This window comes from Aulonocara sp. 'chitande type north' Nkhata Bay, linkage group LG3 (assembly GCF_057382095.1).
Source record: "Aulonocara sp. 'chitande type north' Nkhata Bay isolate Kocher_YH1m ecotype deep benthic linkage group LG3, A_spYH_male_GT1.1, whole genome shotgun sequence".
NCBI lineage: Eukaryota > Metazoa > Chordata > Actinopteri > Cichliformes > Cichlidae > Aulonocara > Aulonocara sp. 'chitande type north' Nkhata Bay.
The window spans coordinates 56,364,146-56,376,269 of NC_141346.1; the positions used below are offsets into that span (position 1 = coordinate 56,364,146).

General features: G+C 39.2%; 1 protein-coding gene across 16 annotated transcripts in view; it reads right to left on the reverse strand.

Moving 5' to 3' along the window:
• Positions 1-12,124, reverse strand: part of ablim2 (actin binding LIM protein family, member 2) — a 94,543-nt gene that overhangs the window by 24,314 nt on the left and 58,105 nt on the right. For 3 of the 16 annotated variants that reach the window (XR_015128239.1, XR_015128238.1, XR_015128246.1), the window contains exons 7-14: positions 9,331-9,418; positions 8,762-8,820; positions 7,600-7,653; positions 4,217-4,294; positions 3,951-4,094; positions 3,134-3,166; positions 2,277-2,394; positions 1,142-1,411 (exon numbers count right to left, since the gene is read on the reverse strand). Coding sequence is in view for 1 of the 16 variants with exons in the window: in XM_086285305.1 (XP_086141431.1) it covers positions 1,142-1,411; positions 2,277-2,394; positions 3,134-3,166; positions 3,951-4,094; positions 4,217-4,294; positions 7,612-7,653; positions 8,762-8,820; positions 9,331-9,418 (832 nt within the window). In the remaining 15 variants the exon portion in view is untranslated. Of the gene's footprint in view, positions 1-446; positions 519-1,141; positions 1,412-2,276; positions 2,395-3,133; positions 3,167-3,950; positions 4,095-4,216; positions 4,295-7,599; positions 7,654-8,761; positions 8,821-9,330; positions 9,419-12,124 lie in introns of all 16 variants that reach the window. The other 13 variants (XR_015128249.1, XR_015128250.1, XR_015128243.1 and 10 more) reach the window with 12 other exon arrangements.

Here is a 12,124-nt window from a genome sequence, read left to right on the forward strand (position 1 = left end):
GGAATTTACCCTTTGTCAATCATCAAGTAAGAAAACCTACATTGTCTTCAAGATTTATATCAAATTCACGGTGATAAAGACTGTATTATGACAATGACAATCATTCAAGAAAAATAGCAGACTAGATCTAAGATCAAAGCTAGGCAGAACAGACAAGTGCAAAGATGAAATCGCCCTTAACCATTCTCTAAAAGTTAATACCAGATGTATCAGGGTCACAAACAGGTCTACAAGGAGTTAAACCATGCACAACAATAACCACATTCACAGACACAAGTGAACAGGGCAAGCAGAATGAGAAAAAAGGAGCAGTCCTAAAAATATGCCTTGATGCATCCCATGAAACCTGTTAACACCACAATACCAGAACACAACATCACAAAACCTGCTATCCATTCCACTACAGGGAGAGGAAACACAGAGAACAGAACTGCTATTGTCTTTACCGTTAGGAGGAGGTAAACTGAGATGCAGGGATGTCCTAGGTTTAGGGTCAGGTAGGGGGTCCTGTTTGAACCCTGAGAGGTGAGGGAGATCAGGGGATGAAGGAAAGCGAGCTTGTTGAATAAGCCCCCGGGCAGGGGTTACATTATGCGAGGGAAATGTGAAAGGTACTGGTTTGTGATGTTGATTTCAGGGATGTGTGACACTGAAAACCGCATCAGTGGTTTCATGGCTTTAGTTCAAGAATCAGTGAGAATACAGAATGAAAATAAAGTTTCATGAGTGACCCAAAGTTTACAGCAGTTCACACCAGTATAGTCTATTCCCATTATGGCTCATAAGTCTATGGTAAATCCAGGTCCTCAAAGACACACAGTGAGAGTTTACAGCACACGGTTAAACTGTTGGTAAACCCATGCGAAGTTGGGTCATTGGTCACAGCACTCCATTCTGTAAGACCTTAGATCTTAGTCGAATACAGAGAGGACTGGTTTGCTGCTGAATCACCAGGTTTCTATGCTTCTTTTCGGGCATCTTGGAAACCAGCTTTTGGGACACGTTAAAGCCTCTTTTAAATATTTAAATATATAGATTTTTAGTTGGCTTTTATTATTTTTCTCTTTTTAAAATTTTAGCAGGAATGATTCTAGCAAGTAGTCCATTGTCTGCATTGGACCATGTCTTTAGTCACTAATACCTCTAAAGTAAGGGATATAGTTGTGCTGCTGCAGCATAGCCAGGGTGGTGGGATTTAGGTGTAAAGACAAGCCTGCACTACCACCTGTTGGTGTAGGTGAGTACTTGCCACAACTACCACCACCACCACTGCTCCCTTCAGCCCCACCAGAATAGTACATGGGTGGGGAGGATGTGTTCCTGGCCCAGGTGGAGGGGTACTTAATGCCCCCCATGAGGGCTGGGGGTAAAGCTTGGCTGCTGTGTCTACCGGCAAGGTATATCTCTGGTCCTAGGTATCCAAGCAAATCACAGGAGAGTACAAAGCATATGATAAACTTATTAGGATACGAAGTTTCTTTAAAGCCTTTAAATCTGTTTGGAAAAAGGGTAAGAAACCACAAAGTAATATATATATATATATATACACACACACAAAAAAAAAAAAAACAGGCCCGATATACATATACATTTCAGAACACAGAAGAAAACAGTTCCTAGGCTTATCTTATCAGACACCTGCAACTACGCTAAACATATGTAATGATTTGATGAAGAGCATACAGGTGGACGCTGGGGTGGTGGAGGGGCTCAAATAGCAAGCAGTGATGCTGTGCAGCAGCATTAACATGTAAGAAAGATGTGTAGCTTAAACAGACCACCAAGTTGGGAGAGTGTGTTTGGTCTATGACGAGAGTAAAGCATGTTACATGTATATGATACAGCGCAGCTTGAGATGTTTGACTAAACTAGCTTGGAGGCTTTGATTTTCTAAATAATAAATAAATTTGGTATTTCTGTCAAGTTCTGTCAAGACTATCCCTGCAGTTTTAATGCACTTGTACTTTACTTGATAATGGTGCAAATGCAAGTTTTGTATTGGGACTTTACTTAATTCTGCGTCGACCGAGTGAAAACAGTGGCACTCTGCAACCTTATTTTTATATAGTAATACAACCAAAAACAACCATTTATAAATTAAAAATAAAAAAGTAATGCACTCAGTGAGCACCCTCTGTCCTATTATTAGTCTAGTGTGACTGAGCCATAAACTGTTGGATCTAATACAGGTTAAACCTGGACATAATTGGAAAGTAAGACCTTTCAGCTTTTCATAAGGCCACAGTGATGTATGGATTATGGGGTTTTGCTAATACCTGGTCGGCTGTAGTTCTGAGGGGAACGAGACGGGGTGTACCGCCCATAGCCCCCCAGGGAGCTGTTAGAGCTGGGGCTCGATGGCCTCCGTTGACGGGGTGATTTTTCCCCATCACCCTGAATACACAAACACAGAAGATAAAAACAGAGTGAGTACATTCTATGCACTCAGTCCTTAATTTCAACATCAGAGAAAAAATTTCTAAAATATTAATAGTGAGGCAGCTGAGTTATGTTGCACAAGTCACACCAAGGAGCGAAGATAACATAACGTCAACATAACAGGAGTGAGGAGAAATGTGTGCGCTTATTGTTATGATTAAGAGCAGAACTCATTTCAAATATGTATCAACAAATGGAGCCAATGGTTTGGATGTTTTTCAAACTTTCAAAACAACATGCATGTTCTATTTTAAAAACAATCTGATTACATATATTTTTATTGCTTGTGCTGTTATACTAATCCGCCAAGAACTGAAACTGAAAAACTGTGACTCTAAGAAAATGAATCCTGCACTACTGATATTAGCCTTTGGCAGGGAAACTAAAGAGCATGCTTTACTCCAGGCCTCAGGGACCAGTGTCCTGCAGCTTTTAGATGTGTCCTTCATCCAACACAGCTGATTTACCCCCTCAACACATAGTATAATGTTATCATATCTGCACATAATCCAAAAATTAAAACACATCCCACAAACCATTTAAAACTGTCAATTACCCTAGAAAACTCTTATGTCCCAAATATGGCAAACAACTTGTTTGTGTCCACAAACACATACACTCACACACAAGCACACAAGAAGGCACTGATGAAGTATGATTTACATCCACATTGAGACACAGTGCATCACATTACCTCAGTAGGAGTAGGAGAAAGCAGCTGGGGAGACTGCAAATGAAAATGGGGAAAGAGCCAATGATTAGGAAAAACTCATATGTGAGAATATATGAGTTAACCAACCAGCAATGAGAGTGGGAGTGAGCAATGATGTCCAAATGCAAGGACATTGCTGATGAGTGAATGAGGAAGTTTACAGTTCGGCTTATAAGGCCAGGGCTGTGAAGCTGTGGCTGAACTGCAAAGGATTGCGTCAGTGTGGCATTAATGAATGACTTCACTGCGATGATGGAGGATGAGGAAGGTGAAGAATAAAACGAAAAGACAGGGAAGAAGCGACACAAGGAAGGTTTCTCGCTCAAATTGCATTCATTCACTGGAGTGAGACAGAAAGAAACCTGTGAACAAATCAGTTCTTTAGAGATAAAAGGATGATTGGATGTATTAAATCGTTAGAAAAAAGACACATTCCTCTGGTTTTCAGTTTAAGTCTGGATATATGCTGCATACATTCAAATTCACCTTAACAAAAAATATCAGGACAGAAACACTTGCTCCATATCGCCCATATTTGGCTAGTCTCTGGCTGACACTCATTAACAGTTAAGCAGGTAAGAATGTGTGTAGTGAATTCCATTTACTCTTGTTACTGTACCAAAGTTATGTTTACTTGCTTTCTGAGCCATTTAAAACCCCTTTAGTTACAATTTTACTGAAACTTAAATTTGTTTTATAGAAGTATTGTTCTACTCTCATAACGGAGTCATGACAAACCATAAGAATTACTAGTGACAAACTTCATCACAGCAGCAAATGAAAATGGAGTCGGAGTTACCTCTCCATAGTGCCTCTCGTCAGATGGGTAGCTGACATAGGGAGAGTAAGACAACATGTCAGGCCTATCTATGTTATAGATGGCCTTGGTCTTTGGAAGGGCTGCCAGGTCCTTGTAGTCCAGCATCTCCTCTCCTAGCTTGGCCTGGCAGCAGACAGGAGACAGATTTAGTTTTTATTTGCATCCTACTGACACTTGGAGGAGCACAGAGGTACAAAAGTCATCTGTTGCTCCCTTAAGGGTGAATAGAGGTGATGCAGTCTTACATAGATGACTCTGCTGGGAGAGCCCGAGGTGCTGGATGCCGGGACTGAGGTGATGCTCTCTGATGAAGTCCGGGTCACCTGGAACACACACACACACACACACACACACACACACACACACACACACACACACACACACACACACACAGCAGTTTTAAACACACTGAATTATGACAGGTTAAGAAAGGTGGCATTCATGTAATTACTGCCATCCATTCAAACTCATGCGTAGTAAGATATTATTAGAGATGGCACGATGCCACTTTTTTATGTCCGATACCGATATCATAAATTGGGATATCTGCAGATACCGATATGAATCCGATATAGTGTGTTTTTTAATCAATAAAACTGTTTTTTAATATCTTGCTGCTTTTTATATAAGTTCATACTCAAGTAAAAAAACAAACAAAAAAACCCCCACTAAAGCTATTCTGTTATACCTGTATGCAAAAAATACACTGCACCCAAAATATTTCATAGTTCAGCAACACTGATCAATCTAATAAACTTAAACCTGCACCATCCTCCCTATTCTGGTATTTTAAAGAGTAAGCAACCTAACGTATAGGTTTCTAAACCCCCCCCCCCCCCCCCCCCCCCCAAAATAGGGAACCATCCCCCACCCTCCACCTCATGATGCTTAATTGACGTAATCAACTTTAATTTGATGCAGTGTGAAAAAAAATGCACAGAAATCAATTATTTTTGAAGAATAATTAAATAGATTCAACATATTTCTATGTACTATAGCTTACTAGGGTATATTAGATTTAATAGTTACTATATACAGTAATGGACTTCTATACATTTTACATCAGATTAAATCTTTGGGTGTAAGATTCGGATAATTATTTATTAAAAGCTAGACATTTTAAATGAGAATAAGAAAGAAAAGTATGTCTTTGCCCCCTTTTCCCTGTTCATGCCCTATCGGCCCCCCTGGCTAAACTTTGCTAGATCCGCCCCTGCACAGTTACCAGCCGTCAGCTACGTAGAAAAAGATCCTGGTGTAGAAAGTAATATTAAATAAATTCTAACAACAGATTATCAAGCTTAAACGTGCTGCTGTTGTTCAGCCGCTGGTTTCCTCTTTCTGGCGAGAAGCACACAAACAAGAGAGACGGACTCGCGACAGAAAAGCCGATCAGCTGATCATTAATCAGTTTCATGATTGAAGTAGCAGCAGGAGAGGGAGGGAGAGAGGTAGTCGCTCCATATATCGTTGTTAAGCTTAACGCTGGAATTCTTTATAAACATTCAGAGATGAACTTACACATTTGCTTTACTTCTCTCTGGGATAACTTCCTCGGAGATGAAATGCCGGATTGTTAGCGAGGCTACAAATACGCACAGCTGCTCTATCACGTGACGCACACTGCTGCCACGTGCTACGGTTATGAGCAGAGTTACGCCATGTCGCAAGTTTTGTGAGGTGCTTTTTTGATATTTAATGGATCGGATTACATTTTTTATTTCTCTCCGATATCCGATCCAGTAATTTACGTCAGTATCAGACCGATACCCATATGTATACGTATATCATATACATTTTTTTATTATTCAAAGCTGCCCTTTCTTTTCTTTAGGGTAGTAATGTAACAACACAGAAAATCCTATAAACGTCTTATCCTGAATGGCTGCTTCAACTGCTGCACGTTTTTTCATCATTATTGATAAAAAATAGTAAAAACAATCGTCTTCCCAGAGAAGTGTCCTCTTAAACTCAAACCCCAAAAGTTTTGCATTTACAGTGAAATAAGTCAAGCTAGACCACAGTCGTATCACAGTCATGTTTTAAAAAGTACAGCTTTAAACCTTAACATTGTAATAATAAAAAACAGAATTAAAGTCAAAGTCCAATTATATGTCAACTCGCCCATCCATCCAGATCACCTCTCTACAAAAACTGTGCTCCTTTAAGGTTAGAGTTATGCCCAGCTGTGGACATGGACAAGCAGAAAACAGGGATTACTAGTCATTCCTGTTATACTTTTCTCAAGTCTTCTTTAAATCCATCCAACAGCCAATCAGATCCAAGATAAGACTACTCTCCAAGAGAAACCATAACATCTGTAGAATTACATCATGTTAGTCCTGCTTTGTGCCCGTCATAATTTCCATGACCACTAGGGGACACTGTCGTGTCATTATACCGTTGACTAACTGTTACTCTTCAAGTTGCTTGTAATTTGTAAACAGATGGAAATAAGCTCCTCCTTAAACTACCTTTGGGGAACATTTTGTTCGTTTGTTTGATGTACATGGCGTTTACCGTATTGCTGCATTATTGTTCATGCCTTAACAGTCCCAATGGCTTTATATAAATATTGCAAACACTCAAACTTAAAAAACACACTTGAAAGTATAACTGAAAAGATAATATGTGTTAGACACAATATCTAGAAGATGGCAACAAGAGGGAACTAAACCATGGAGAAGGACGACAGTAATGTTAACCCAATGCTGAATATTTAGCAGACAAATGGTGAACTGTAATTCTCCAACACTGTTTTCATGACAATCAACCTGGTTAAGCCGTATCATACACGAGTGTACGTAAATTGTAACAGTTAGCGTTGATGTTATGATCACACTTCAGACTCAGCCGGTTAGCCTAGCTTAGCATAAAAACTCAAAGCAGGAGTAAAAAGTAAAAAGTTCAGAAATATGCTAAGTATCACTTCTAAAGGTTCTATCAATTTTATTTATATAAAAAGACAGTTTGAGGTGAGTTTGCTAGAGAATCTAAATCTTCTCATCTCCCTTTTTAATTCCACTTCTGCATAACTTAATTTTTCTGTTATTACAGGGGCATTTTGTTTAACACAAACAATACAAGAACACATTTTAATTCCTCAAAAATTCAAACAGCAAATACCTACTTAACAGAGAGCGCAGTGCCTGTATTAGTGAAGCTGTACTGGGATCAGTACCGATGATGTTTAAGTCACAAGTTGAATGAGAGAGAGTGAACTTTCCATCATACGGCAAATTAAATATTTGGAGAATCGTAACAGTTGTGTTTGATATTTTTAGCACGCTGAAACAAGACAGAAGCATCCACTCTGTCTGGCCAAGCTGTGTGAGTGTTGCCCTCTATGGATGGCAACACTCACACTGCCACATCAATCCTAATCATAACTGCCCAGGGGACCATTCTGGGTACATGCGCAGACAGATCCTCAGCTTCTTTAGTCACATATGTCAGCTCTGCATAGCACCAGAGTAAGTAACACATGTAACTTTAACACTTTGTGTTGCTGTGACTGCTTCTCAGCATGAAGAAAATGCAGCACTAAGTTGTGAGTTCTAAACAACCCATGCAGCAGATGGTTGTTAGGTGAGGGGAACTGAGTGGGGTTTTGGTTGCGGGGACGTACAGGAGCACCGACCTTCTCCTCGAGGCCATCATTGAGCTGTATCCGGACCTGCTTCTGGGAAGGAGAGGGGTGACGATGAGGAATGAGGAAGGGAGATGGAGGAAGGGCAGACAATGGCTGATGCAATGCTCAAACCAGAACCTTTTTTTTTTTTACTGACTCAATTACATTTTTCTTTATTTAACTTCAGCTTCACACAGTTTTCTTTTGATGGTGATTCTTGTTATGCATTGTTGTTGGTGACATTTTTGTGTCTGTTATTACTCTATAGTCTGTATAAATTGTTGTACCACTTTAATGACTGAAAGGGACCAGCAACAACAAAAGGAATGACATGAAAATATTCATAGGAATGTTCTTACTGATGAACATTTTTATTTACAATGAAACAAATTATGAAATGTTCAAGTTTAGAAAGCTAAATGAAAAAATGCCAGATGAGTTGCAAAAATGTTCTAAATTATTAATGTTGTTGTTTTTTATTTCAGTAACTATTGCAGTGGACGCTGGGATGTGTTGGTACCTCTACTTTAGGTATTGGGTCTATTTAGGGAAAAAAAAAAAAAACTTTAAAAACAAAAAAGAACTTTTTAACAAATATTTGTAATAAAGATTGAACTGTGAACTGCGTAGCTTGTAGGGATTAAAAAAAAAGGCAAAAAGCTCCTGAAACTGCAGTTCAGCAGTTCATGTTAAGAACTCGAAAGAAACCTCAGTGACTGTCTAACACAGACCCAAATTTTTCTCCTGCTCATTTCATGTACACAAGAAGGTTGGAGACCTCCATTATAATTTCCTGGGACTATGAAAAATTCAGTTTTTGAAACTGTTTTTTGGGCTCATTGTGATATTCCACTTTCTGTATTAAAAGCAGCTAAACTCATCCATTGACTGTGCTATATTCAGAGGTTTTTCAAACTCTTCCTTTTTAACTTCTGAGGAATTCATGACAAGGGAGTATCAGAGCTTTATCTCTTCTGTCAGATATTTACACACACACATATATATACACACACACACACATACATATACACACACACACACACATACATATATATATATATATATATATATATATATATATATATATATATATATATATATATATATATATATATATATATATATATATATATCTGTCAGGACTGCCTTTACCACCCACCTTACTCTTCTCCTCCTGCTTGGCTGCTTGTCTGCATGGAGGATGCCAGATAGACGATCCTGAAGACACAGAGACAGACAGCACCATTTGCACTTTCATGTTGTTGAAAGTGGGTCAAATATTACAAAAATGGTTTAGTTTAATGAACTATTTGATTGATTTAAATCATACAGTATGTCACGACTATAAAATGCCCTGATGAGTCACAGCAGGACTTTGCATGAGAACAGCCAGATCCATGGTGGCTGCAGGCTAAAACCCTCAGACCCAAACGATCTGCTGCCAATAACTTGGTACCTGACATCATAGGACACCCCAACAAATCCCGTCTCACAAGCAGAGCCTTCACAATAATAGGCTAGTATTGTGGCTGAGAAGCACATATGCATAACTCATTACTTCATAAATTGGAGTGACATGTTATTGCCTAAGAATAGAAAGTAATGTGCTTTAGTCTAATAATAGATCATGAGTTTTAGCACTGGATCCTCTGTGGTTAGGCAGGAAAAACTACACTGCCTATCCTGACAGGTAGGAGCTATAATAAGAGATATGAAGGCTGCTTCTACCTTGCAGGTACATTTCCTCTCCCTCTGCAAACATCTGCTCACACCGGACACAGCGTGCACATGTGGGGTGGTAATGCTTCTCGCCAGCCTGTTGAAGAATGAAAACACATTAGCACACTGCAGCAGTTACAATTTATAATGTCTCCTAAGAAATGCAGACCAAAAAGACACCTTCTAACAAAGCAGACGAGGAATCAATACATTGCTTTCAGATGGCAACCAGTATGCTTTCAAGCCTGCAGTTTAAATGTTCTTTTCATTCAATGAACGATGTGATTTATTCCCTATGCCTAACACATTCATTGAAAGACCTCTGTGTTAGCATCTATGTTTATATACATAAGCTCTCTTAGAAAATGCATAATTACCTCATAAATTAGTTGCAAAATGAACATTGAGTTTCAGGAGTGTTGCTGAGCTAAAGCTAAATGAGGGACAAAGGGAAACTTAGACTACAAAACTTAGGTTGTTTTATCATTTAGCCACAAGGTGGAGACATTGCCATTCAGACAGAGCACTGCAGGAGTAACACATAAAGTCCTTTTGACAAAAAGGATTTAAAATACATTCATGACATTCGGCTTAATCCAGTATTTATACAAATTCACCCAATACGTTTTCCCCATAAGCACTGTGTATGATGGCCTGTGTGTTAAGCATGAAGCTCCTTGTGTGTTTAGTATGGAGGCAACATGTTATCTCCAGAGCTTGTCAGAATCCACAAAGCGGTGTGATGGGAGGGAGTTGTCACAGTGAGGATGAATGAGTCTGTGATATTGATTTTGAGGCATAGTGTGGATTGTTTTCTTGACTTGTGAAACTGCTAGTCTATATGTGACCTGGTCAAGTGTTGGGGACTGTCTGGGTTCATTTTTGGCTGTGGAAGCTGATTTGACTGATGCTGACACTGTGTGCATTGAATCGTTTGGGTAAGTTGTCTGCTTTCTACTTCCATCCTTAAGAGCAAATATTACATTTGGTCAGTGGCTTCCTCAGCAGGAACTCAGAGGGAGTTTTCCTTTTCTTGACAGATTTTTCAAGCTGTTTCATGGATTCAAACTAGCAAACCTTAAAAAGCATCCCATTCTCTTAAGTTCCACAGTCTTTTGGGTGATTTTCTTAATACCAGATCCTTATTCTGTCTTTTTTCATGGCAACAAAAACCACCATTACTGAAAGTGAGCAGAATTGTCTCATTCTTGGCAGTTTTTCTTGTCCTAAAACACGTGTGATTTATGGACTCAGTAATAAACAAAACAAGGTGGTTTATTGCAATTGAGTCATTCTTTTGCTCTCCATGCAAAGAGATTTCATCTTGCTGTAACAGCAGTTTGATTACGTACAACACCTCTGAGGCTCCTCCACTTTGCTGCGTCATTCTAATAGGGTAGGATACCAGAAAACAGGATGTCAACATCATATTTCTTGGCTAACACCCTGCTTAATGCTTGTCTCAACCAAATGGACAGCAGATGGAAAGAGGAGGCAACCAGGCACAGAAATGTACTTAAAAAAAGCAAGAAGACTCCAAGTCTAGGTGTTACTGACAGAAAAACAAAAGGCCATCTGTTTAAAAACTGGTAGACGGTGCAGATGCTATGCCAGAAGTTCATATTTGAACTGAAACTGAGAGAAAAGAGGAAGCTGACATAGGAACTCAAAGAACTAAGAAGATAAAAGGCTGGAACAGGATTGAAATTCAAACATGGAAAGTATGAGAGAGGCGGAAAGGAGATAGAACTGCTATCAAATCCTTCCTTTCTCAGCACAGGGAGGAGAATGATCGTATTCAGGATCCTGCAGGACTGGCATATCAAGGAAGAAGAGGGGGGCTCAGGAATGGTTTGGAGGGAAGTTGAGACTGAAAGAGCCTAATTTGATTTTTACTTAGGAATGAGGCTGTAGCTGGTCAGCCAGGGTTGAAGTTTGTGGCTGAATCTCATGCAGAGTATGGCTTTAGATAATGGGAGAGCTGCTTTTTATATCTTTGCTACCTACAGTCCATATGTTTTCTCAAAATTATCCTACCTCTAATGCTCTCTCCATTTGCTCATCTCGCAATTCCAGGAACCAGTCAGGTGAGGAATGTGATTCATTTAGAAGGCTGGAATAAATTTGTGGCAGTATGAACACACAGACACACAAACATGGTCTATGGTCTGCAATCCAGTTGATTGCACATACATCAAGCTCTGTGTTGCATCACAGGTTATTAGAACACAACAGCAATGGGATCTATATGCAGCTCATGATTTTACAGCTCAAAATACTGTAAGAGAAAAGTACTGGCACGAATGCTGCGTCATCTGATACTGAAATCAAAAGTGTACCTCAGAATATATTCAACTTTAAAGTAAATGGACTGACATCCCAGTCTTACCGACCACTCAAAGTGCTTTAGAATACGAGCACTTCTCATCTACTCATTCATTCAAATACAGAACCTTATTAAAAAGTGACATTCATATCTCCACTGCACCACAAAGTGATCTTGAACACTGAAACCAAATGGTTAAAAAATACTGAAGCCTTGTTTCTGATGTTGAAGGTGTTTCAAACTAACACTGAACTTAATAGTCAGTATGAACAGTGACAGAAATAAAAAAGCCAATGAAGCAAATTAGGCAATGATCAGTAGCACAGATGCTTGGCTGACAGCAGAAATACTTAATCTCATCAGGTATAGTTTGGGTGTTACATATTGTTTTCCCTCAGCTCAGTAAGTTTAAACCTTTCAATAATGTTTGTGTAGGTTCTTAATCATCCAGGTCATGGCAAGTGCTTAAGTCAAATG